Below are 26,893 nucleotides of genomic sequence, written 5' to 3'. Positions count from 1 at the left end.
AAGGTTCACTCAGGCAACCCAGCCAGGTGTTGGCACCGGCTTACGCACGAGCAACCCCTAGAACCATTACACATCTTGATGGGGAACATTGGCAGAAAGTGATTCAAAATCTATTTATGTTGTGGTTGTTCCCCCTAGGATATATTTAAGAGTTTTATATACAGATACTAATGCAGAGATAGAATTGCCGTGCAGAGCTGCCTTACATATATATAGCATACCAAGCACTAGGGCAGTGCAGGAGTTGCAGTGCATGGCTAAATGGAAACAACTGGGGTTTGGCTGATGTGACATTAAGGGAAATGAAAAGGTACAGATAGGAGGGGGAAACTGGAAGCTAAAAATTTCCTCTCCTGGGGGTGGAAGAGTAATAGAACGAGAGTTTCACAGTAACTTTTGGGTGAGAGATTGAAGTTGCAGCTGTGTCTGGGGTTCCTTGCAATAAATCAAGAAAGTGTGTGTGTAGAAATATTTTCACGAGAGAGAGAAACTTCCCAATTAAAAACAAAATATATTTCCTTGTAGGGGTACACTTCTGAAGAATTGTGCTTCCTGGTCCTAACAAACTCGTAGAACGTATAAAAGATGGATAAAAGGGGAAGAGGAGAAAACGAAAAGGTCTCTGCCTAAATTGAAGAGGTAGTAAGCTGGAAAAATATATAGCTGTACAATTTTGCCACTGCACAGCTTGGTTATGAGAGGTCCTCTAGAAAACTGGATTGAGATGACCCAAGTTCTCCTACTTGGGAAGTGGCATTGAGTCTTTCCATGAGAAGTGAGATTGTACCCAAGGCAACATATAATAAAGTGTCAAAAATGTCCATTGACTTTCCCAGAAGATGATTGAGGCTAAGAAAATAAAGAGGCACATTCCAATCAGCATGAACTTCAGCTGAGTTTGGGCTTTATACTTTCAGAATTGTTCATTCCTTCTTCTTACTAACTGCCCCTTGCTGTTCAGCTCAGGCTTTAGCAGAATGATGTAGCATTTAGGGGAAAATATGCAGCCCAGTAATCCAGCACCGGAGGCCAAGATGGAGAAGATTTCCACAGCTACCATGTATTTCCCCTTGGTGCTCATATAGGCTGGGACAAAGGTCACCCAAACACTGCAGAAGACCAACATACTGAATGTGATGAACTTGGCTTCATTGAAACTGTCTGGCAACTTCCTGGCTAGGAAAGCCACAATGAAGCTGACAGTAGCCTGGAAGCCCAGGAAGCCCAGGACACAGTAGAACATGATGACTGAACCTTCATTGCAGCCCAGAACAATCTCTTTAGCCATTGTGTTCATGTCTACATCTGGGAACGGGGGCGATGTTGCCAGCCACACCACACACAGACTGGCTTGAATCAGGGAGCAAAAAAGAACAACAGAAGTGGCCAGTCTATTCCCCACCCATCTTCTCAGGCTGGACCCTGGCTTGGTGGCCATGAAGGCTAAAAGCACTATGACAGTTTTGGCCAAAATGCAAGAAACTGCCACTGAGAAGATAATGGCAAAGGCAGTTTGTCGAAGGAGGCACGTCCCTTCCTTGGGTTGGCCAATGAATAGCAGAGGGCAGAGGAAGGAAAGCAGGAGGGAGACGAGGAGGGTGTAGGTGAGGTTCCTGTTGTTGGCTTTGACTATGGGGGTACTGTTGTGCTTAATGAAGATTCCCAGCACGAAAGCTGTGATGAAAGAAAAGCAAAGAGCAACAATGGCCAAACTTATTCCCAAAGGTTCTCCATAAGACAAGAATATTATATTTTTTGGAATACATAAATCCTGCTCACGGTTTGCATAATGATCGCTTGGACATTGTAAACAGTCAGCCATGTCTGGGGAGAAAAACAGGCTTTAGTAAAACCAATCTGCTTTTTCCTTCTTCATGACCTGCCTCCTCTACCACTTATTCATCTCTTTACATTCCTCTGTGCTCTCAATTTAAAATTCGCATCCCTTACCTGTCAGGTTGGAAATCTTCCCTTCTGGGCATGAAACACAGCCATAGCAGCAAAATGGTTTCCCTTCGATCTTAGTCTTCCTAGAGCCTGGATGGCAGAATTCATTACATACAGAAAGGGGCTGTGCCTGTACAGACATGAAATCAGTGAAAGTCTGAGACAATTGTATCCACTATGTCAAAGGGGCATTTTGTGTGGGTACATGTTGATTAATCTTTCATTATATTTTTAAAATATCAAATGACATTCAAAACTGGAGGTTAATAGTTTAGTATTAAATGGGTCTAAGCACTAAGTAGGTATTCACAGAATGAGAGCCTTAGAGTCCAAGATTTTGCAAAGTAATTTTCCTTCCAGTTATTTAGGTATGTATTGACCATACCTGGTTAAATTTGGTAGGCCATACAATATCATTAGAAGAAATGTTCAACGTTTTCTCTTTGGGAGCAATGACATCTATCTTGCCAAGTCTGACTCGAAGAAAGGAGTGGTTTGGGAATGTTACCCAGTTGATAATATCAAATCCAGCTGTTAATTCTCCATTTTCATCAAAGGAAACCTTTTCCCCAGCACTGTTGTTAAAGGAGACTCTTTTAAGGAAGTCATGGAGCTAAATTGAAACAACAGGGAAGTCAACAAACTACGTTTTAGCGGCCCCCTTGAAAGTTCATATTCACTCATAATCATAGTAAAGCACCCTGCTAATGCAGTAAATCTGATTACCCTATATTAACATCTTCATCATCATCACCCATCAGATTTTAATGAGCTATATCCCCATCATCAGGATATCTGCCATGTCATAAAAAATCACATGAGGGAAAGACCTGGTGACATAAGTGTTGAGAAAGCAGTCAGCTATCTGGTATGAATTCAGTTTCCCTGTTCTTGAAGGACAAAGTGAAGACTATAGTTGCTCCTAGATCAAACTGTGTTGCTGGAGAAGCAGGTTTCCTTAGTGGCTGGGAGTGGTTTTCAACAACTTTAATATATGAATAAGGATCTAGTGGTATTTTGCCAAACCTTAGGTAAACACTGTGCATGTGAACTCTTTTTGGAGTTGGGTTCCAAAATGTTTTTAAAAGTAACAAGTAGAAACACACCATTATTTTCCCCAAACAATAGCAAAAGTATGCCAGCATCAGCCCTGAACTTATGATGTGCTGATGATGGCATGCATGAACTCTCCTGAATCTCTGGGCTCAAGAAATTACCTGCCAGGGTTCTTGATTCAGAAGCTTCCCTCTTCCTCCATCCATCTTTGTTGCATGTTTCAATTTGAATGACTGCATGGATTGCAAAGCATGTGCTACAGCAAAGACTGCATTGTACACACTGTAGCTGTGGCCAGTCAGGCTCATTTCAAAGACAGATGCAGGAAGTGTCTCCAGCTTCTCGTCCCCCGTACAGATTTCTCCAGGCTCCCATTGTACCTCACTTTGGGGGAATATACAATTAAAAGCCTTTCCCCAGAAGATCCTAAGAAATACATCTTCTTTTGCAGAGAAAGGATTTCTCATCTGAATGAATTTCTGGAATCCTAGGACCTCCTTGGCGTGAACTGCAATGGATAAAGCACCATGGATGATGTCTATGTCCCAAGTATTTTGGATGTGAATTGATGTGAATTCCATCTGGGCGGTCATAACCCAGACTTTTGTCTTCCTTGTAATATCCTCTATTTCTAAAACCTGCGGAAGCATTCTCAAGCATATCATAGTATGAATTTCACCATGTAGAATCACAACGTTGGCAGTGCTATCTATAATAATCTTATATGTTTTAATCCACTCAATGAACGTTTCATCAACATCCTCAGTAAAATAGAGTGATGGCAAAGCTTCTACAAAGTCAAAGCAGATGCCACTCTGGGAAAACTCAGGAAGCACAGTCTGTACAAAACTCTGCCCATTGTCATCATCTATGAAAACCACCCCAATCCACGTCCACCTGAAAAACAAGAGCAATCGTAGAATCCCAGCATTCTGTTGGTCCACATTTGGGAACATCCTCTGGAAGAAAGCTCCTTGAGCATGACCTTTAATCACAGGGGCAGAGCCATACCCGACCTATAAATATGCATAAAGAATGTTGTTTTACAAAAAAATCATTTATTTCCTTTGTAAATAAGAACTTTAGAACAAGTTTCTCTAGCATGCTGCTTTCCATCTCCGAATCAGTAAAGTCCCCCTAACAGGCATCAGAAGCATGACTGAATTCTTAAAGTCCAGTGCTTCAGGAGCAAATCTTACCTGTGGGATTTTGAAGATATGGAGAATGGTTACCATGAAAAAACAAACATCTGAATTAGGTCCCCCAATGACAGCTACAACATTATCCCCCACATCACACTTATAGTTTGGGATGAATCTTCCCCATGTGGAAAGGAGTTCCAGTGAAGCCAGATAAGTCCTGCTAGCAATAAAATGGCTATTGTAGATGTTGAAGCCCAGGGTGAGGTTGGAAAAGATCTGGAGATTTTCATTTATCTCCTTTACAGCAAATACAAAGGCCAGGATGTGCTGGTAGCTCTGAGTAATCAACCTGCAATTAGATTTTTATGCTGTGTCAGAGTGTTTCACATTTAGAATACAGGACGTGGTGCATCTCTATTCAACGAATCTCTGAATTTTACCCCAATAAATGCCTCTTATTTAGAAACCAGACATATGCATTCATGTGCAATGTTTAAAAGCTAGGGAGTGGGTGGCACTCTGTGCTGTGTTACGGGGTGAGGTCTGTCCTAGCTTCTGCCAATCTCAGTTTAAAAGCACACCAGTGCAAGTAGATAAATAGGTGCCACTCGGCAGGAAGATAAGCAGGGTTTCCTTGTGCTCTGGCTTCTGTCACAGTCCTTCATGTGCCAGTGGTGGTTTAGTCATGCTGGCCACATAACCCGGGAAGCTGTCTGAGGACAAATGCTGGCTCCCTAAGCCTGAAAAGTGAGATGAGAGCTGCACGACATAGTCACCTTTGACTGGACTTAACCATCCAGGGGTCCTTTACCTTTACCTTTTTTACCTTATTCAGAAACCAGACATATGCATTCATGTTCAAAAGCCAGGTTCATACATGTAAATGCTATTGATATTAAAATTTGTTTTATGCAGATGTGAGCTCCTTTGTGTTGATATATTCTTATACTTTCTACTAGACTGATCAGCTCTCAAAGGGTGAGATGACAATGATATAAATGCTACTAAAATTGATCAAAGACTATAAAGAAACTTGAAGGCAAAGCAAAGTTAAATAGGAAACCTTAGAACCTGCAGCGGAGGGGTGGTCCAGTCCAGAAAATCCAACACAATTATGGTGAAACCTAAATCGCAAATCCAGTCTCAGCAAACCTCTTGTGAATATAGAAGAAAATTATTTACCAGGAGAAAGCTGGTTCAAGATTTAAAATGCCCTATTTAATTGTGAAAAGATGTGCATACAATTCCATTTTCATTTATAATCAGATCACTCTTTTGTGGCGTCTTTCTATATATTAAATAAATTTTGTATGGATTCTACATATGGATTTTTAACAACGAGAACAACATTGTTTACACCTGACAATATATAATTTTGAGTGACAAAGGTAACTATAAACAGCTATAGCATAAGTTGCAATATGTTTGATGCAAAATATTATAAAGGTTGATAATAATCTAGTCACAGCTCTAAAATATGTCTTAAGCTCATGGCCAGTCATCGAGTCTTGGCTGTTCTAACTACAAAAAATTAACACAGGTACATTTTCTTGATTCTAAAGGAATCAAATTCTTACAAGATGTCGTCAAGGAGTTCTTCAGAGGGATGTTTTTTGAAGTTTATAGGGTTGGAAAGTGTGTAGATCTGAGAAATGATGGCAGCAATGGTTAGGCTTCCGGAACGATAATAGTTGTGGTTTACTGTGAAAGGTTCACTCATATTACACTGAGCAACATTAAGACCCCTCATTTTGCACGAAATCTATCTGAATATCAATATTCCTATGCCCTCATTGCTATTCAATTATGTGTCTTTAAGTAACACAGCCTAACATGAATGGCCACTCAGTTGACCTTTTGGCAGCCAATACTACAATACCAGTTATTGTCCCCCGCCTGTCTTAAGCCCTGCTCTGAATAACACACTGGATATTAATCACACCCATCCACATTGGGTCATTGTTTTCATATTAGCTCCTGAAACTCCCTTGGGACTTACAGAAAAAGTTGAAGTAATCATGGTCAATTGAATAATTCTTGGGTAGATAATCACGGATGCAGAATTAGAGGTTCTCTGCAAATTGCAGGTGCAAACAAGCCTATTGTGGTTTTTTAAAGAAGTTTCCTCTGGTCCACCTGTGAAGAAACATTTCTACACTGTTGAGATATGACAGGCACCCACTATTGGTGCTTTCCAGGAATAATGAAAGTAATTCTTCTTTCAACAAGCATTTTCAGCCAGGTGGAATGGTCTCAGCTTTAGATGTTTATTTTGTATTGTTTTTCTAACTTTTTTTTAATTTTTACATCATTTAACTGTTTTACTTGTTCACATATAAAACAAATTGCAATTGATGACGTACCACTACAAATTGATAGACTAAATAATGATCTTTCCACTTGATCCCAATTTTTTCTCCAGCGTTGTTTTTATTGTGCCTTCCTATCAGTTTTCTCTCTATGCTTTATTTTGTTACGTCTATCAATAACTCATAATTTTTTCACTAGATCCCAATTGTTTTCATTTTCTACTATTGCTTTTAGCATGTAGACAACCTGCTTAAATAAGTCTGCTCCCTTGACCCTGGCCCAACTTGGCATATCATAGAGGGTGGACTGTGTGGGTCCAGGCACTGATTAGTATGATTATTAGTACTTGATGTTCTTAAATGGGCCTTCCCACCACCGCTTTCTCTCTATGCTTTATTACATTACATCTATTTTTTTACTAGATCCCCACTGTTTTCATTTTTCTATTATTACTTTCCCCACATTGTCTCCCATGTTAGAACAAATATTGAGCCCAATGCTTTTCCAAAGGAAAAACCTTTCCATTTGGGTGAGGGGTGTTCTCAGAGCCCAGCATCCCTGAGTGGTCATTGCTCAGTAATATTCCTTCTTCCTCTTGCATTTTCCATGATCACTCAGCCAGCTGTGGCATACTAAAGTAACTCACCCAGATTACAGATGACAGAGCTTTTTGTTAAGCATGGCAATGAAATTCTGATCTTAGATATACTGTATGCTGTAGCTGGCTAGGAAGTGCAGGTCGTGCACTTTCTAAACCAGCCAAGTATATGTGATCAGGCAGTACGTGACCTAAATAGTTTTGAACAACTTCTTGAAAGATCTAAGACACTGGGTAAAGGTATTATTTCTCAAATATAAAATATTCTCACACAGTGGTCTTCTCCTCCTCTCATCACACTATGATTAAAGTTGGGAAACGTTTGGTTGAGAAACTAGATGAAGAACTTTGGGGTCGAATTGGAAGGCTAGGGAGGCTGCACAGCATTGGGGAAAGGTTGAGCGGAATGCAGAATTCACACATGCACACTCTCATCCACTTCACAACAAGAAGGCAAGTTAAATGTTGAGCCTACTGAAAGGACAAAGAAATTGTCCTGCAAACAAGGCACAAAGAAAGTCCAGCAAATAACACAAAAAATCAAAACTGTATCATAAACCTCAGTTCCAATAAACATATAACATGATGATGGTTCCCAGCTGAATATGATAATGAACAAGATAATTGTGTCAATTCTTTATTCATCTATTTTGCTCTGTGTTGTTCCATTCACGCACAAAAATAAAACATTTTGGGGAACATGTGCAGTCTAATAACCCAGCATTGGAGGCCTGGTTCTCTACAGCAACTATATATTTAACAGAAATATATCAAACATTTATAAAGAATAACAATTTGCATGGCATTTACATTTTACTGAGGAGATAAAACTGCAAAATATGACATGATGACTATCAAAGGAACGGGATAATAACTAACATGATTGTAAATATCTGATTGCTTTATCAAAGCTGATTTAAGATGGATAAGGGCTATATAATATCAGATATGTCAATCCTTTCTTCTTTTTAGTTGCTCCTTGCAGTTCAGTTGAGATCTCAACACAATAATGTAGAATTTTGGAGAAAATATGCAGCTTAGGACACCAGCACTGGAGGCTAAGATGGAGAAGATCTCCACAGCCACCATATATTTTCCTCTTGTGCTCAGATAAGTGGGGACAAAGGACAGCCACACACTGCAAAAAACCAACATGCTGAAGGTGATGAACTTGGTTTCATTAAAACTGTCAGGTAACTTCCTGGCTAGGAAGGCCACTGTGAAGCTGACAACAGCCAACAAGGCCAAAAACCCCAAGACACTATAGAACATGGTGACTGACCCTTCATTACATTCCAGAACAATTTCTTTAGACACAGAGTGCATATCCAAATCTGGGAATGGTGGAGACGTTGCCAGCCATACGCAACAAAGAACAGCTTGAATCAGGGAGCAGGAAAGAACAATGGAGGTGGCCTGCTGTTTCCCCACCCATTTCCTCATCCTGGAACCTGGTTTGGTGACCCTGAAAGCAAGGACCACAATGATTGTCTTGGCCAACACACAAGAAACTGCCACTGAAAAGATGATGCCAAATGCTGTTTGCCGAAGGAGACAGGTCACTTTCCCTGGTTGACCAATAAATAGAAAAGCACAAAGGAAGGCAAGAAGGAGGGAGGTGAGGAGAGTGTAGGTGAGGTTCCGGTTGTTGGCTTTGACTATGGGAGTGTCCCTGTGCTTAATGAAGACCCAGAGCACCAAAGTTGTTGAGAAAGAAAGGGAAAGAGAAAGAACTGCCAAAGCAATCCCCAAAGGTTCTCCATAAGACAAGAAACTGATGTCCTTCGGCATGCATGAATCCCGTTCCATGTTTGGGTAATGATCTTGTGGGCACTGAAGGCAGTCATCCATGTCTGAAAAATAAAGTTCAAGGTTCTATGCACAGCAGCACAATTTGTTTTCTACTAAAATAATAAATATTAAAATAACAAAATAATAAATATGAGTTGAAAGTTATTTTTGTATTTCCCTTGGCCTTTTCTATGGTAACTGAGCATGCTGAGCCCTCTTTGTACCTTTTCCTTAAGATGGAAAGGCTGTTATAACTTTAACTTTCCCTCCAAAATTGTAACTCTGCAATCTTCAGATTTTCTCTGAACAAACACTATAACTTCTTCTGAGAGAGTGGTGGCGTTTTTTTCCTTTTTGGTGTAGATAATGACCAGCTCTCAATGACTTAGGACTGCAATGGTTGAGTATATCATGCTATATCTTCATATCAAGAACCACATCCTTCACTGAATTCTGAAGAATTTTCTCCACACAAGGGAAATGGGTTTCTGAATACCTGAGTGACGCTTCATTTGAAAGGCTCTGTGCATGATGTCTCTTACCCATCTGGTTGGAAACCTTCCCTTCAGGACATTGAATGCAGTCATAGCAACAAAATGGCTCCCCTTCCTTCTTTGCTTTATGGTAACCCAAAGGGCATTTATCATTACAAACAGAACGAGGCTGCACCTGTCCACAAATGAAAGAAGAGAAGGTTTTCTGTTTTGCAAGCTTGTATATCGAAAGGACATTACATTCTCGAAACTTGAAGAACTGACTCATACAGTGCCACCATATGGGAAAGAAGACAGAAACTTTAAGACCAGAATCTCCCTGTCATGCTTAGGGGGGAAACTCTTTGGATAGTCAGATTGGCCAAGTTATTTTAGTAAGATGGCTAAATGATCATGGAAAAGGAAAGTGAAAGATTGGTGAATCAGGATGTTTGGCTCTGAAGAAAAGCAGCACAACCCCAACATCTTCAAGTGCATCATTTATTTGACTATTGCCCTCTGTAGATTTATGTCTTTAATTGCCTCAAGGTTAGGATCTGGTGGTGAAAGTGGTTTATAGATGTCACTTAATTGACACAACATTTTCAAACATTCTTCCATCCCTACACCAAAGCGGTGGGTGAACCCAGAACTGAGCAATGTCAATAGGTGAACTGTGAATCATTCTGGAAGTAATAGATATGCAACAAAAATGAATGGACCTCACCTTGTTAAAGCTTCTGGGCCACACAATGGCTTCTTCCCAAATGCCAAACACTTCTTCTTGGGGAGCCATGGAGTCTATCTTTCCAACTTTGACTATCTGAAAGGACTGGTTTGGAAATGTGACCCAGTTTATAACATCTAATCCAGCCTCTATCTCCCCATTTTCATTAAAGGAAACCTTTTCCCCAACAGTGTTATTAAATACAATCCTCTTAACAAAATGGTTAAGCTAAAGAAAAGCAGGGTAAAGAAAATAAAACAAAGGCAATTCTTTAGGATATGCCAAAGGCTGACAATAATTTCCACTTGATTATAGAACTTTTGCAAAGCTTTATGCTGAGTAATCATAGATCTAGAGTAGAAGATGTGCATATACCACCTTGAGATAGTAATTAATAAAGCAAACCTAACCCTGGCAGGCAGCAGCAGAATATGACAGGGAGGAACAGCCACCACTGCATCCACAGCTGTATCATTCACACATGCTGTGGTGGAAGGCAGGGACAGCAAAAAAATACTACCTGCTCATCATCATGTATTTTTGGAATTTCCACATAATATTCAATTCTTTTTGTACTTATCTGCATCTTGTGAGACCTGGAGCTTCTACAAATTCCTTGAGGAAACAGAAAAGCTATTGCTTCTCTTCAAGGCACATATAGACATTCTTCAGAAATGGATACATCATGCCTCTGAAAACCGGGCACTGGAGAAGAACAGTGGGAGAAGACTATTGCCAGAATGTCCCGTATGAAGGCTTCCCCAAGCTGTCTGGTTGTCTGCTATAGGAAGCCCTTGGACTGAGCCAGCAGGATCCTTCCTTTGTTCTTAGTGTATTCAGGACATTACCTTCCACAACTCTTGATTCTGAAGTTTTACTCCTCCATCTACAATCATTCTGCCTTTGAATCTAGATGAATGCATGGCCTGCAATGCATGTGCTACTGCAAAGGCAGCTGTGTAGACACTGTAGCTGTGGCCAGTCATGCTCATTTCAAAAACAGAGGCAGGCAGAGTCTCCAACTTCTCTTCTCCACTGCAGATGCCTTCATCCTGTATATCTACCATAGAGTTGGGGAACTGACACCTAAATGCCTGCTCCCAGAAAACCCTAAGGAAGCCATCTTTTTTCTCTGAAGAAGGGTTTCTCAACAGAAGAAATTTCTGAAATCCTAACACCTCATTGGAGTGGACAGCAAAGGATATAGCACCATGTAGGAAGTCTATGTCCCAATTTCTTTGAGAAGGAAAGGAAGTGAACTCCATCTGGGCTGTCATAATCCAAACTTTACCATTTCTCTTTGTTGTGAGGAGCTCATATTTTAAAGCCATGGAAACTGACTTCAGGATGATCATTGTCTCAATTTCACCTTGAATGACGACTGCATTCACACTGCTCCTCATAATGATTTCATGCATTTCAAATAACTCAATCAATGAACTCTTAATAAAACTGGAAAAATACATTTTGGGAATTCTATCTATGAAATCAAAGCAGATGCCTCTCTGGGCTAACCTGGGGATCATATTCTGTAAGAACTGCTCTCCATTGTGATCATTTATAGAAATTACTCCAATCCATGTCCACTTGAAATAAAGCAGTATCTGGACAATTGCCTTATATTGAAGCTCCCAATTTGGGAATATCTGGTTACAGAAAGCAGGTTGGGTTGTCTTTTCTATCACTGCAGGGGAGCCATATATGATCTAATGGAAATTTACAAAATTATGTGTGGAGAAAAAGACCAATCCTGTATGATTTTTTGTGGGCTACAAGATCATAATACAGTGGTACCTCAGGTTAAGAACTAAATTCGTTTTGGAGGTCTGTTCTTAACCTGAAATTGTTCTTAACCTGAAGCACCACTTTAGCTAATGGGGCCGCCTCCTGCTGCTGTGACGCCGAAGCACGATTTCTGTTCTCATCCTGAAGCAAAGTTCTTAACCCGAGATACTATTTCTGGGTTAGTGGAGTCTGTAACCTGAAGTGTCTGTAACCTGAAGTGTCTGTAACCTGACGTACCACTGTACAAAGATTCTGAAGAAAAGGTGGGCTCTGAACTCCACTACAGAGAAATCACAGGCAGCTCAAATACATCATTACTGGGGCTTCCTATTTCATCTCTGTGAATAAATTGATGGTACTACTCATTCTTCTGCCATTACTCAATCTGGAAAGACCTTGGGATCTGAAAGAACTGGAAGGAGGAGGAAAACAGGGAGGAGGAGGACTTGTGGACCCCCTCAATGTTGCATGTTGGAAGTCAGTCTCTTCTAAGCAATGTAAACCTCTGAGTCCAGAGATATCAAACCTTTGCATTAAAACTCCACCTCAGATTAATGTGTTTCCTTATATCTCATCAATCTTAATATTACCTTTCTTAAATTCCAAATCCTAAAAAAGCAAGTGTTCTTCTTCACTATCCTTATGCACTTAGCAGCTTTTGGTTGATTATAGGTTATTTGTAACAAAATGTTATATATATAATATATATATTAATCCTGCAATCCATAGAAATAATAAGATTTACTTCTGATATACATAGGAAAGGCAGAGCATACTCTTTTACCTATTATTCGCTTTATCCGCTTCATGTTAGGATAGTCCCTTTACACCTAACACAAGTTAATTGATCATTTGGAGTTTGGTAAACTTTTTAACTATATGTTGAGATTTATTCCATAGTGTTGCAAGATAGATCTCATTTTCAGTAATATATTTTATTTGCCTGAACTCATCCAAGGTCACACCTTGAAATGTTAAAGATTTTGGCAATCAAATGCCATGCATATTTTCTGTGGAATCTTATGCACAAGCATATAGCATTTTGAATTAGGTAGTGAATAGCCGACCAGAGTGGCTGGGGAAACCCAGCCAGATGGGCAGGGTATAAATAATAAATTGTTATTGTTATTATTGTTGTTGTTGTTATTCCAGTTGCTGAGAATGACAGGTGTGGACAGTGATGTTGCACTCATGTCCTGCTTGTGGACTTCCCAAAGGCATTTGGTTGGCTTCTTTGAGAACAGAATGCAGGGCTAGATAGGTTGCTGCCTTAATCCAATAGGGCTTTTCTTATATTCTTACTTATGGAAGTATCACATAAAAAAACACACATTGCAAATAAATTGTTTCAAATGAAACCCTTTACAAGTAAACGGATGAGCAGATGCCTTGTTAACCTTTCCTACTGCATTCATGCATCTTACCTGTGGAATCTTATAGATGCTTGGGATATCTCCCACGTGGCTTCAGAGACAGGTCACCCAATGACTGCTCCTGGATTGTTCTGACTATCACATTTGTAGTTGGGGGTTAATTTGCCCAGTGTAGAGAAGAGTTCCAGTGAGGCATGATAGGTCCACCTTGCATCAAAATAGCTGTTATAGATATGGAAACCCAGGGTGACATTCGGTAAAATCTGGGGATTTTCATTGATCTCCTTGACAGCAAATATCAAGGCCAGGATATGTTGGTAGACGTGGGTTATCACCCTGCAATTAGAGTTACTTGCACTGTCAGTATGGATTTGCCACAGACTATGACATATGTTTCTCTTACATTCCATGCATTACAGTGGTACCTCGGGTTAAGTACTTAATTCGTTCCGGAGGTCCGTTCGTAACATGAAACTGTTCTTAACCTGAAGCATCACTTTAGCTAATGGGGCCTCCTGCTGCCACTGCGCTGCCGGAGCACGATTTCTGTTCTCATCCTGAAGCAAAGTTCTTAACCCGAGGTAATATTTTGGGTTAGCGGAGTCTGTAACCTGAAGCGTATGTAACCCGAGGTACCACTGTATTCCTGAATATAGTATAATGGTTCTGATCGAGGTAAGCGTGATACAAATAATAACAATAATTTTATTATTTTTATGCTGCCCATATGATGGGCTGCCCTGGTCACTCTGGGCTTCACCCAACAAAATATTAAAATCACAATAAAACATCAATTCAAAACTTCTCTTAACAGATGCCTTCTAAAAGTCAAATAATTGTTTTTCTGTCTGGCATCTGATGGAAGGCATTTCACAGGGCAGGTGCCACAACTGATAATATTTCAATGATGAAATATTGTTGCACCCAGATGTGCTTTTATCATCTGTTCTTCCCAGCACAATGCTGATACAGCATTCAGAGCATCTCTGAAATTGTCCACATCTCAATTTCTTTCCAGATTTTGATGGTCTTTAAGTACATAGGATGATATTCAATATTAGTCATACGCCAAGTAAACTCACTGAAATATCTGAACGGATTAATCCAATTCCCTTGATTTCAGTGGGTTTACTCTGCACACCTTTAGTGTTGTTCTTCAAAATGGGGTCAAATATAAATAAAATCAAATGTAATAAGATATAACTTAAGAACATAGGAAGCTGCCTTTTAGCTCAGCAATGTCTACACTGGCTGGTCGTGGATCTCTGACATTTTCGCTGCCCTACCTCAAGGTGTCAGGGATTGAAAAAGTGACCTACTCTGGACAATGAAGATGCTCTACATTGGAGTGACAGCAGCTTCAACTTATCAATACTTTCTCATAAAATATGACCAGATTAAAGAAACAGTTTCTTTCTTACAGTCAGAACATTCTTAAATACTTAATGCAGCTATGAATAAAACCGTATGATCATCACAGTGCTGATGGGTAATTTGGCATAGCTAGGAAAGATATATCACATTGAAAAGAAACTTTTTTAAAAAAACGAACACCTTACACATTGTCTTCAGATATGTCATTAGAAGGCCATTCTATGAAATATGTTGTACTGGCATGTCTAAATATTTGAGCTATAATGCTGGCAATGATGAAGTCTCCAGGTTGATAAAACTTGTGAAAACTAGGAAGAGAGTTGTTGACACTAGATTTCATGTCAGATATCTTATACGCCACTAGAGGCAAAAGGACTGCAAATGGCAGTAGCTTCTGTAATACGATTCCTTCTCTACACCCATTCTGTTGCCTCCACATTATACCATAATGGGTTCTCCGCTGGGTCTGACAGCCTGATTTGAATGGCCACAAACACGATGACCGTGCTATCTAAAATGCCCAAGATCAGATTTACAAAGCCCTCACGCAGAATTGGATTGGGGATAGTTATGGAATCCTTATGTCTTGCAGTTTTAGTCATGGTTACTACAGCTGCCTTGAGACCTGGAGAAGAAGTAGCATATAATCATGATTAATTAGGTAATTATAATGGGGAAATAATCACCTATTATGAGTTACATTTTTGTGAGACGTTGCAGAAGAAACCATGGTCCAGCTCACTTAGGGTTGCCGTATTTCAAAAAGTAAAAACCGCAGAAATCAACTTGCCTAAGATGCAGGGCAAAATGCCACCTTTCAGAAATTCCCCCTGGACATAAATTCCGCCTTTGAAATCCTTGTAATGTCCGGGAAAATCCGGACGTATGGCAGCCCTAAGCTCACTGGGTTCTACTGTGATTCTACTGACAGGTATAAAAAATAAAGGCCTTTGGTATAATGAGATATTCAGATGAAAAGAGTACCACAAAAACTGTCCGCATTTGTCTTAAAAGTTGGCATTTTATTCATTCATTTATATTATTGCATTTTTATTTTTGCAATAATAAAGAGGACACATAGGCACAGAAACAGAACAAATGGGTTGAAACAAAAAGTTTACATGTCCTGAGGCCACAGATACCAAGCTGAGCTGGGTGGTGGATCGGCCAATCAAGAAGGAGTGGGGAGTTAGAAGTTATGGTTAATCTGACAGAATTGGAAAGCCCATAAATAGCACTTACCTATCAGATATGTCTTAGACAGGAATTAGATGAGGGCCTGGAAAGGGTTAGTTAGGGCAGGGCAACATAGGTTCTGAAAGTTCCTAGAAGGGGCTGGGATTGTGTTCCTGGCTTAATAGAACAGAATAGCCATTCTTGGTGAATTAGTTGATTCCTGAACAAGTTAAAGTGGGATTTTAAAGTAATGTTCTTAATCATTTCTTAACCATCTCTCTATAGAGTTTTGACTGAAATAAAGTGTAGTGCCTTATAAGAATAACAATTGAACTATAATTCTCATCAAGTGTATATAAAGAAAATTATAAAGGGACTCATCATTACTTTGATCTTCTGGTTGAGGCAGGGTCAGCCTACTACCCAGAAGCCAAGGTGAACACCTCAGGTGGCAGGATCCACAGGGGTTGCAGAATCGGCCTCCAAGGAATGCAGCACCTGCTGTTGCCGCCAGGGTGGGAGCAATGGCTGTGGCACCTCATTGGAAGCCCCATGCGAATGCAGCCTCTACACCATTTTGGTGAATAGGAAACACTGCTTGTCTCCTCCCACCCCTAGGTGTATATTGGAAAACACTACCACATGCAGATAAATGTCAGCCTTCTTAAGGGTTACTGACAGGATGTGCCTGTATTTTAAAGCACCCAAATTGAGTCAGGTTTTCTCATTCCCATCATTACCGCATTTACACCCCACATTTCCTACAGTGAGCTCAAGGTGGCATTCCTTATTCTCCCCTTCCCCATTTTATCCTTACATAGAGTTGCCATACATCTGGGAAAACCCGGAAATGTCCTCTCTTTGGGGGCCAACATGCCCATCCGGGGGAATTTTTCCCTTTTAAAGGAAATGTCCAGGTTTTCCCCAGATGTCCCTGAGAAATTTTATTTCCCAACGCTTTTAAGGCACAGATTGATGGTGATGCAGTAGTGACATAGATGAGACTTACAAATGTATATAGGTCCAACTTCCTTCGGACAAAAATAGACTGATCCATAGATCACCAAAAAAAACCAATTGTGGAATATGTTTATTGCCTGTTTAAAGTGTAATTTGATAGGTTCAAACTGGTGGGTATTGTGCTGCACATTCAGAGAAGTGCAAAGTTCAATATATAGTTCTGCTCCTATCTTACATTTTAATCCAATCACTTTTAGGAATCTGTAAAAATTAAATTTAATTCTTTATTTCACACTATCTACCATGCCCTCTTACCAGATCATTCTTTGGTCCCTGATTACACACCATCCTCTTTATATCATTTTTGAAGTGGGAGGGGCTGTGAAACCTTTGCTTTTCACCAAAAGTTAGCTAAATGTTCACCAAAAGTTTGCTAAAAGGGTGTTAGCTGTATGAATAGCAACGATTCAAATGAAGTTGATTCCAAGGTTTTTATTTCTGTTTTAGCTTCTCTGCCTCCTTCCCCATGAAGGAATACCAAAGAAATGCAGAATATTTTGAATTTATTTGTGTTTCATGGGAAGAAGCTTAGATTACCTATAAAATCAAACTATATAAAAGCTGGTAGATGGGGTGAGACTTCTCAGTTGGTCTCTGTCTTATGGGGCTTTTCAGTTGAAACAACTAAGTTTCATTACATCAGGAGCTAATGAAAACCTAGATCGATCTGGAAGAGTAGATTATATAACTCCGATCCTCTGTAATATTCCATTCACAGAGCTGCAATTTCCAAAGTGGTTTAACAATCAATCTCTCTTCCTGTAGAACTCTGAGAACTGTAGCTCTGTGAGGGGAGAGGGGGTCTCCTAACATCCATGAGGACCCTTAATAAACTGCAGTTTTCAAAAAAAATATAATTGGGATGGGGAGCAATGACTATTTAAATTAGTATGCTGCTGCTTTAAATGCATAGTACAGATGGTCCTCATAATGGTATGTTTAAATACAGCCTCACCGTTCAAGCCATACCTGGTTTTTTGCTGCACAGTACGTATATATGGGCTTTTTTATTAGGGCTTTTTTCCAGCCAGAACTCACTGGAACTCAGTTCCGGCACCTCTCAGGTGGGAGCCATTGCCATTCTAGGAGAACAAGGGAGCCCTTCACGTTGAGTTCCAACACCTCTTTTTCTATAAAAATAGCACTGCTACTGAGTAATTATCAAATTCACCATGATTACTTCCTCTTCTTCAATGCGTCCCAAGGGAGTTCCATTAGCCACAGCAAAAACAAAGACCCAAGACTGATGGGTGCTATTAACATTCCCTGTAGCATCCAAAGCAGGTGCTTAAGACAGGCAGGTGGTGGTCACTCTGACTGCTGATACTCTGCAGTGTATAGTCTTGGCTGTCAATAAGTCAAAAGAGTGACCATTCAGTGCTGCTCAGGGAACATGAGAATAAGTGCTAAGACAGATGTGTGTTCAAGATGGTATGTTTCATGCTGTTGGTATTGCTGCTGCTTCCTTGGGCTGTGTGGAATCTAACTGTAGCTCAATGTGGTATCAGTGACCCTCTTCCAGTAAATCACAAGTATTATCAGTCAGGAGACCTCATCATTGCTGGCATCATATCTCAGATCTACACATTTTCCAGCCCTATAACTTTTGAAAAACATCCCTCTCATGAACTCCTTGATGAAATTGTGTAAGGAATTGATTTCTTGATCATATCATTTTCCATACGGTCTAGCTGTGTTATTCTGTTGCAGAAAAAAAGAGAAATGGCGGGGGGGGGGACAACTCTTATTATAGCATAAGCTTTCATGGGTTAGAGTTTATGATGAAATGCACTTAAGCACAAAAACATTTATGCCATAATACATTTGTTACTTTTAGGTTTAAACCATTATCTGCCCAGGTAAGATTCTTAGAATAAACTAGGAGTAAAATTACTGGGATTCCATCACTCTCTACATCTCAGTGTGCATTGGTGGTAGTGGATGGTTTGTAGTTCCGGTGCTTATATCCAAAGCATCTTCCTCCAACTCTCATTCATTTTTAAGAGTGTTGATTAGGATGAATGATGCCTACATTTCAGTCACTTTCTTAAGACAGACGTGGCTAAGCTATTGTCCTCTAGATGTTGCTGAACTTCAATTCCCATTTGACGCAGGCCATGGTGGCCAACGGTCAGAGATGTTGGGAGTTGCAGTTCGGCAGCATCTGAAGGATGCTAGCCACCTCTGCACAGTTTAGATTTGTGGATAGATTTTGAGACCTATTCATGTATATATTTATGGATATTGCAATAATAATAGCAGCAACCATTGCCAAACCTGGGGAAGAGGATGAGCCATGTGCTGACAGCGGAAAACCCAGCAAAGAAACCCACAGCTTGGCGCAAGCTACAGGATTCGTTGCACAGCGCCTACTACTACGGCTCTCCGGGCGCTGTGCGCACAGCCAAAACAGTTAGCCGCCATGCAGCAGGGGGGAGGCAGCAGGTGGACAGGGCAGGGACTGTCCCACCTGACATTCCCCCCCCCCTGGAACCCACAGCCCCCTTTGTACGCTGGAACCCCAGCTAGTTGATGCTGTGAGTCCCTGCATCCCACAACTGTTTTAAAGGTAAACAACTATTTCCTAAAAAGGTCGACAACTCTGGGCAACCTAGAGGCACCGGATGGATCTTTGCATATCAAAGAATGAAATGAAATGAAATGAAATCAGGATGGAGGGGTTTTCTCAGGACAGTGGAGAGGGTGTGTGCTGTGTCCCATTGGTGTGGTGGTGGTGCCACTTGCTTCTCCTGATAGAAAATACTCTGTGGGGGGGGGAGAAATGGGGGGTCAAGGAGGGTTAGTTGGGGGAGTGAGATATGTCCCCATTTTCATCTGAGGAATGTTGGTATGCACCTTTATTCCAGTGTGTGAAAGACGACACAGCTCCCTCGCCTGAAGATCTTGTTCAGAAGGCAGTACACATCTCCCTTTCAGACCTCTCTCCAAATCACTATGACTTAGATTACCTGCCCATCAAAGATCCATTTTCTAAGACATGCAAATTCCTCCAATCAATTTTGTCACCCCACCCTGTGAGAGCAGATCAGTGTAACAGGCATTACTAGAATAATATTAGCAGAAGAGACGTACAGATCCATAAATGAAAGTGGATATCACTGCAGATTTGAAGTAGGGCAAATGTGTATGTGTGGATTCAAAATAGATTAGGGTAAAATTCAGAGATGCGCATATTCTGAAGCAGAGATGCTCTGACACAGCATGAAAATCTGATTGCAGATATATGACTCAGACCTACCAGCACATCCTGTCCTTCATATTTGCTGTAAATGAGATCAATGAAAATCTCTGGATCTTATCCAACCTCACCCTGGGCTTCCACATCTATAACAGCCATTTCACTGCAAGAGAGACCTATCTGGCCTCAATGGAACTTCTCTCCACAAGGGGCAGATTCATCCCAAACTACAAGTGTGATGTGCATGATAATGCAGTAGCTTTCATTGTGGGTCCTAATTCAAATGTGTGTCTCTTTGTGGCAATGACTCTATATATCTACAAGATTTCGCAGGTAATGTGTATCCATGGAACATAGGATTGAAACAAACCAGTTATACTACCCTTTCTTTCTCCTCTGATAAAATTTTGCTCTTCATATTTTATATTTATGAATGAAAAGGATGGCATCAGACTTTCCATGTCTAGGAAATGTCATTATAGAGGGTGAAGAGTAAACAGGATTTTGGAAATAACTCTTAACATTTCATATCTCTGGATTTTATTTTATTTTTCATATAGTTTGGATATGGCTCTGCTCCAATAATAAATGACCAAACCCAAGAAGCGTTCTTCCAGAGGATGTTTCCTGCTGAAGAGCATCAGGCTGCAGGAATCCTCCAGCTGCTGCTGTTTTTCAGGTGGACATGGATTGGGGTGGTTTTTATCAATGGTGACAATGGAGAGAGGTTTGTACAGATTGTGCTTCCTGAATTTTCCAAGAGAGGTATTTGCTTCGACTTTATCCAAAATTTGCCAACACTGTATTTTACCACTGGCATGAACGATATGGTGACCGAGTGGGTCAATACATACAAGGTTATTGTTCGTAGCACTGCCAACGTCGTGGTATTACATGGCGAAATAAATACTGTGATATTTCTGAGAATGTTTCCCCGGCTTTCAGAACTGGAGGAGATAACAATGAAGACAAAAGTTTGGATCATGACGGCACAGATGGAATTTACATCCGTTTCCTTTCAAAGAGATTGGGAAATAGACATTATACACGGTGCTCTATCCATCGCAGTTCATTCAAAGGAGATTGTGGGATTCCAGAAATTTATTCAGGGGAGAAGTCCTACCTCAGAGAAAGAAGATGCTTTTCTTAGGGTCTTTTGGGAAACAGCTTTTGACTGTTCTCTCCCTAAAACTGATATAGAAAGGGACGATAGAGACATCTGCAGCGGGGAAGAACAGCTGGAGACACTTCCTGCATCTATCTTTGAAATGAGCCTGACTGGCCACAGCTACAGTGTGTACAACGCAGTCTTTGCTGTAGCACATGCATTGCAGGCCATGCATCCATCTAGATACAAAGGCAGAGTGATAGTGGATGACGGAGTAAAACTTCAGAATCAAGAGTTATGGAAGGTAATGTCCTGAATACACTAAGAACAAAGGAAGGATCCTGCTGGCTCAGTCCAAGGGCTTCCTATAGCAGACAACCAGACAGCTTGGGGAAGCCATTAAGCAGGACATTCTGGCAATAGTCTTCTCCCCCTGTTCTTCCCCATGATGCATTTCTTTCTGGAGAATGTCTATATCTGCCTTGAATGTTAGCAATAGCTTTCCTGTTTCCCCCATGAATTTGCACATGCTTTGCAACCCATGCACTCATTCATATTCAAACACGAAACTATGGTGCTAGGAAGAGGTCAGCAGTTTCTAAATCAAGAGCCATGGCAGGTAAATGCCCAGATCCAGCAGCCCCAGAGTGAGGCCCAAAGGGCTGGTGCTCAAATGACTTCCTTCATAAAAAACAAAAAACAAAAACAAAAACTTTAATTGCTTTCACTTTAAAAACCATTTTAGACCCCATGCCTAAGAAGAATCATGCTGGGCCTTCTAGGGGTTACCCTATATTTGTCTTATTTGGAACGAGGTCCTTAGAGGCTTGTTGGCATTTTCTAATGTTCGCATTTATTTACAATCCCGCAAACAACCTTGTCTTGCCCTTGCCTCTTGGATCTCTCTCTCTTTTAAAAAACGCTTTAAAAAAAGCATATTCAGAACGGTTTTTATATGTGTGTAGATTCCACCCTTGTGTTTATCTGACTTGTGCATGTTATTGATGGCAATAGATTGGTTGCAAAAATTATGACAATGATTGAAGGCTTAGGAAATTTTGCAACACTTTGAGAAGTACGCACAGTGCTTTTGAGACCTCCAAGAATAGGGTGGTATACAGTCTATTTGAAGCATCTTATATATGCATATTATTTGCCTTTTGTTGTTTCAATTTAGCTTCAGCGCTACCTTAGGAGAGTCTCATTTAACAACAGTGCTGGAGAAAAGGTTTCCTTTAATCATAACGGCGATATCACTGCTGGATTTGATATTATCAATTGGGTGACATTTCCAAACCGCTCCTTTCTCCGAGCAAAAGTTGGAAGGATAGATCCCTTAGCTCCTGAAGACAAAATCCTGAGCGTTTCCGTGGAGGACATTGTATGGCCAACTGCATTTAAACAGGTATTGTAATTATCTGTACATTGTTATTAGATCATTTATGCTTCTGTATAGTTTTATTTTTGTTAATGTTTAATTGTTTTTATGACCTCCCCCAAGCCGGTTTTTAGCTGTTCGCATTTCATCTGTAAGCAGCCCTTAGTCCATGTCAGGGGGAAAGGCAGGGTATAAATAAATATATAAGAATAATGATAAAGTAATAATTGTCCATCCATCGTTTTGGTAGCACAAATCCTTTTGATAGGAGAACTGGAGAAATATAACTTGTGATGCATGGAACTTGAGCATCCAGACAATGGGTTGAGTGTCACCCAATCAGGAGAGACAGTAGGGAATTTGAAGTTAGAACTTGACAGTTAAATGGTCAAATAGGCCCTGTCTGACAGTTAGTGGAGATAGGATTGCTTTAGGGCTTGGAAAGTACCTAGAAAGGGCTTGGATAGAGCCTGGTTAGATCCTAGATAGGTTAAAACTGTCAGATGGTAGGTCTGAATTAGGAGTTAGCTAGACATGGCAATCCAGTTTGTTTTCCCTGAGGGGAAAATGAAGATCCTAGATGGGGCTGCAAGTGTTTTACTCAAAGTGTAAGACCAATGGCCATTCTAGAAGAAAACAGTCTATTCTGAGGCATGTTTAAAGTTAGAATTGTAAGAACCTTTCAGCTATCTCTGTACTGTGTGCTTATTTCATACAAAGTATTGTGCCTTGTCAGAGTGGATATCAAGTTACAGCCCTCATCAAATGTACATAAATAAAATTCTAATTTTGATCCCAAAAGTGCCTCATCCTTACTTTGACCCACTGGGCAGGGGATAAGTAGCCACAGGTTCTCCTTTCACATAAGTGCAATACTTTACTGCTGGTTATAAAGAATTAACTTGCTTCTATCTTTATTGCAGGAGATTGTCATACAACTCCCTTCTCCTCCCCAAAATTTGAATGTATAATAATAATAATAATAATAATAATAATAATGATGACGATGATTTATTTATTTATTTATTATTTATACCCCACCCTTCTGGCTGGGTTTCCCCAGCCACTCTGGTCGGCTACCAGAAAAATATTGAAATACCATAATTCATCAAATATTAAAAGCTTACCTAAAGAGGGCTGCCTTCAGATGTCTTCTAAAAGTTGGATAGCTGTTTATTTCTTTGACATCTGGTGGGAGGGCGTTCCACAAGGCGGGTGCCACTACTGAGAAGGCCCTCTGCCTGGTTTCCTGTAACTTTGCTTCTCGCAGTGAGGGAACCACCAGAAGGCCCTTGGAGCTGGATCTCAGTGTTTAAACACCCACTAATTTCATTTATGCACAGGTACAGCCGCTTTCTGTGTGCAATGACGCTTGCCATCCAGGTTACAGCAAGAGCAAGAAGGAAGAAAAACCTTTCTGCTGCTATGATTGTCTTCCATGTCCAGAAGGGAGGATTTCTAATTTTAGAGGTAAATACATTTTATTCATAGCATTTTCCTTAGGTTATGAACTGCTATCAATCACTTGTTCAACACTGTTTATAGACAAGAATTTCCTTCATATTTAAATGTTCCAAATTTAGTGCTGGTGGTGATACCCACAGCATTCCTTTGTTGTTTAGCATAGCGTTCAGCTTCTCAGAAGAAAAGGAAAGGAAAGGAAATTTAGAAGTAAACAGGATTTGAGCATAACAGGACAAGAAGAACACGTATTTCACTAAAACTCTTGCTTTGTGATGTTCCAGGAATTAAAATACCACCAGTGAGGGAATCTGCTATGTGCATAGTCATGCAAAAGTAACTGAGATTGTGTACACTGGTTTTGAGCTAGGTGTCACCATACAGGGTTTTGTAAATATGCCTGAGCTAAAAGAATTTTCTAACAAATCTTTGAGAGGTCAATGAGTTTTTACTTCACTTTTGGATCCAGTTTTAAGAGTAATGTTCTTTTAATTCATTTTATTCATGAAAGAAGAAATGGACAAGGCCTCCACCACTTCCAATTCTTCATCCAACAATAAAAACTGGAAGTGGAATTTTATTTAGTATTCAGTGAGCCATAGCTTCTGAAATATTTTTTTTCATTCAGGGAAAGAAAAACTGTTGGATAATTTTATCTCACTAAAGAATATATGACAAAATCCACTCTGCTCCATTTCCCTACCCAGAAATAGCACAGAAAAGTTCACTCAGCTGCATTGAATTCAGTAATGTACTGTACGTATTAGTACATCCATGTATAAAACAAAATCTGTTTCCTTTTTTAGACGCAGAATACTGCATTCAATGTCTGGAAGATCATTATGCAAACAAAGAACAAAATTTGTGTGCTCCAAAGAAGATCAGCTTCTTGTCATACAAAGAACCGTTGGGTTTAATCTTAGCTAATTTCTCTCTTTCCTTTTGTTTTATCACAGCTTTGGTGCATGGGATATTCATTAAGCACAAGGAGACTCCCATAGTCAAAGCCAACAATCAAAACATCACCTACACTCTCCTCATCTCCCTCTTGCTCTCCTTTGTTTCTGCTTTGCTGTTCATTGGCCAACCGCATAAAGTTATGTGTCTCTTTCAACAAGCTGCTTTTATCATGATATTCTCTGTGGCAGTTTCTTGTATTTTGGCCAAAACGATTACAGTCATTTTAGCTTTCATGGCCACCAAGCCAGGGTCCAGTATGAGGAGATGGATGGGGAAAAGACTGGATATTTCTGTTGTTGTTTCCTGCTCCCTAGTTCAAGCTATTCTTTGTACTCTATGGCTGGCAATCTCTCCCCCTTTCCCTGATTTAGATGCACATACAATGGCTGAAGAGATTATTCTGGAATGTAATGAAGGATCGGCCATCATGTTTTACTCTGTCCTGGCCTATATGGGCTTCCTGGCCAGTATCAGCTTCACTGTGGCCTTCTTAGCCAGAAAGTTGCCTGACACTTTCAACGAAGCCAAGTTCATCACCTTCAGCATGGTGGTGTTTTGCAGTGTGTGGCTGGCATTTGTCCCAACCTACCTTAGCACAAAAGGGAAATACATGGTGGCTGTGGAGATCTTCTCCATCTTGGCCTCTGGCGCTGGGTTACTGGGCTGCATCTTTGCCCCTAAATGCTATATCATTTTGATTAAGCCTGAGTTGAACAACAGGGGGCAGCTAATGAGAGGAAAGAACAAATCACAAATTGGAAAGTCCCAATCTAGTTAAAGTTGGAGTGAATGAGTGCCAACAAACTCAAGCTGATTCCAGATGAGACTGAGGAACCTTTGGAGGGCAGTTCCCTCGACTGTATGGATGGGAGGTTGCCTGCTCTTGATGTGGTTACACTCCTTCTGAAGGAGTGGGTAAATAGGTGAGGGCTACTTCTTGATCCTTTGCTCTTGCTTGAGGCACAGGTGACCTCCGTGGCTTGGAGTGCCTTTTATCAGCTTCAGCTGGTGGCCCAGCGCTGCCGCTATCTGAACAGGGGAAACCTAACTTCTGTTGTCTATGCTTTGGTAACTTCAAGATTAGATTAGAGCAACACGTGATACGTGAAGTTGTTTCTGAAGATCCTTTGGAAATTTCAGCTGGTGCAGAATTTGGCGGCCAGATTGCTCATTTTTTATAATGTTTTATGGATTTTTTTAATTGTTATGTCGTATTCTGCATTTTCGTTTCTTATTAAATGTGGCTTATAAATTTGTAAACAAATATAATAAAAAGACCATTAAGAACCTTTATTCAGCTACATGAATAAAGCAACCTTCTTTTATTCATACATAGAGGCATACATAAGATTTGCATTGAAACTGGATAAAGTGCCAAGGTGCAGAGTGTTCCTTCTCTCCTGGACCAGTTGTTGTTCAATGTCTCTATTAGCAACTTGAACAAAGGAATTGAGAGGATGCTCATCAAATCTGCAGATGACACCATGCTGGGTGTGGTAGCTAATGCTGCAGAAGACAGAATCGGGATTCAAAATGAACTTAACAGATGGGAGAACTGGGCACAAGCTAGCTAACAAAATGAATTTCAATAGGGACAAATGTAAGGTTCTGCACTTAGGCAAGAAGAACTAGATGCACAAATATAAGAAGGGGAACACGTGGCTTGCATGTGAAAAGGATCTTGGTGGACCACAAGCATAACATGAATCAAAAGTGTGATGCAGCAGCAAAAAAGCTAATGATATTCTAGGATGATTCAACAAAAGTCTAGTGTCCTGATCGAGGGAAGTCACAGTACTATTCTATTCAGCCTTCGTCAGACCACACCTGTTATATTGTGTCCACTTCTGGGCACCCCAGTTTAAGAAGAATATTGACAAGCTGCAATGTGTGCAAAAGAGGGTGACCAAGAGGATCAAGGGTTTGGAAACCAAACCATATGAGGAGCAGTTGAGGGAGTTGAATATATTTAGCCTGGAAAAAGAGGAGACTGAGAGGAGATCATAGTAGCCAAC

The 26,893-nt window shown here is 40.4% G+C and overlaps 4 protein-coding genes across 5 annotated transcripts in view; 1 reads left to right on the top strand and 3 right to left on the bottom strand.

Annotated features, from left to right (window-relative positions):
* The window catches only part of SDR39U1 (short chain dehydrogenase/reductase family 39U member 1), a 226,905-nt gene that overhangs the window by 59,540 nt on the left and 140,472 nt on the right, over positions 1 to 26,893 (bottom strand). The gene's annotated exons all lie outside the window — the stretch shown is intronic.
* On the bottom strand, positions 914 to 5,865 carry LOC128398990 (vomeronasal type-2 receptor 26-like). The gene is made up of 6 exons (XM_053360250.1): positions 5,723 to 5,865; positions 4,203 to 4,494; positions 3,165 to 4,019; positions 2,333 to 2,560; positions 1,951 to 2,077; positions 914 to 1,824 (listed from the first exon to the last, which is right to left on the bottom strand). Exons 1-6 carry the CDS (start codon positions 5,863 to 5,865, stop codon positions 914 to 916), a joined length of 2,556 nt encoding a protein of 851 aa, XP_053216225.1.
* On the bottom strand, positions 8,005 to 9,606 carry LOC128398989 (vomeronasal type-2 receptor 26-like). Its single transcript, XM_053360249.1, has 2 exons — positions 9,387 to 9,606; positions 8,005 to 8,906 (listed from the first exon to the last, which is right to left on the bottom strand). Exons 1-2 carry the CDS (start codon positions 9,604 to 9,606, stop codon positions 8,005 to 8,007), a joined length of 1,122 nt encoding a protein of 373 aa, XP_053216224.1.
* On the top strand, positions 24,359 to 25,887 carry LOC128398988 (vomeronasal type-2 receptor 26-like). Its single transcript, XM_053360247.1, has 2 exons — positions 24,359 to 24,395; positions 24,725 to 25,887. The coding sequence occupies exons 1-2, from the start codon at positions 24,359 to 24,361 to the stop codon at positions 25,654 to 25,656; spliced, it is 969 nt and encodes a 322-aa protein (XP_053216222.1). The 3' UTR covers positions 25,657 to 25,887.

This window comes from Podarcis raffonei, chromosome 13 (assembly GCF_027172205.1).
Source record: "Podarcis raffonei isolate rPodRaf1 chromosome 13, rPodRaf1.pri, whole genome shotgun sequence".
NCBI classification, from domain to species: Eukaryota; Metazoa; Chordata; class Lepidosauria; order Squamata; family Lacertidae; genus Podarcis; species Podarcis raffonei.
Note: the sequence above shows the minus strand (reverse complement) of the source record. Positions and strands in the feature narration are given on the sequence as shown.

Excerpts from the sequence above, each read along its gene's own strand:
- LOC128398990 (XM_053360250.1), bottom strand. The coding sequence starts at position 5,865 with ATGAGTGAACCTTTCACAGTAAACCACAACTATTATCGTTCCGGAAGC. Across the intron at positions 4,495-5,722 it reads GAACTCCTTGACGACATCTT|GTTGATTACTCAGAGCTACC; the intron begins GTAAGAATTTGA and ends ATCTAATTGCAG. Across the intron at positions 2,561-3,164 it reads TGAATCAAGAACCCTGGCAG|CTCCATGACTTCCTTAAAAG; the intron begins GTAATTTCTTGA and ends GTTTCAATTTAG.
- LOC128398989 (XM_053360249.1), bottom strand. The coding sequence starts at position 9,606 with ATGAGTCAGTTCTTCAAGTTTCGAGAATGTAATGTCCTTTCGATATAC. Across the intron at positions 8,907-9,386 it reads GAAGGTTTCCAACCAGATGG|ACATGGATGACTGCCTTCAG; the intron begins GTAAGAGACATC and ends TTTATTTTTCAG.
- LOC128398988 (XM_053360247.1), top strand. The coding sequence starts at position 24,359 with ATGAGTTTTTACTTCACTTTTGGATCCAGTTTTAAGA. Across the intron at positions 24,396-24,724 it reads TTTTGGATCCAGTTTTAAGA|ACGCAGAATACTGCATTCAA; the intron begins GTAATGTTCTTT and ends TTCCTTTTTTAG.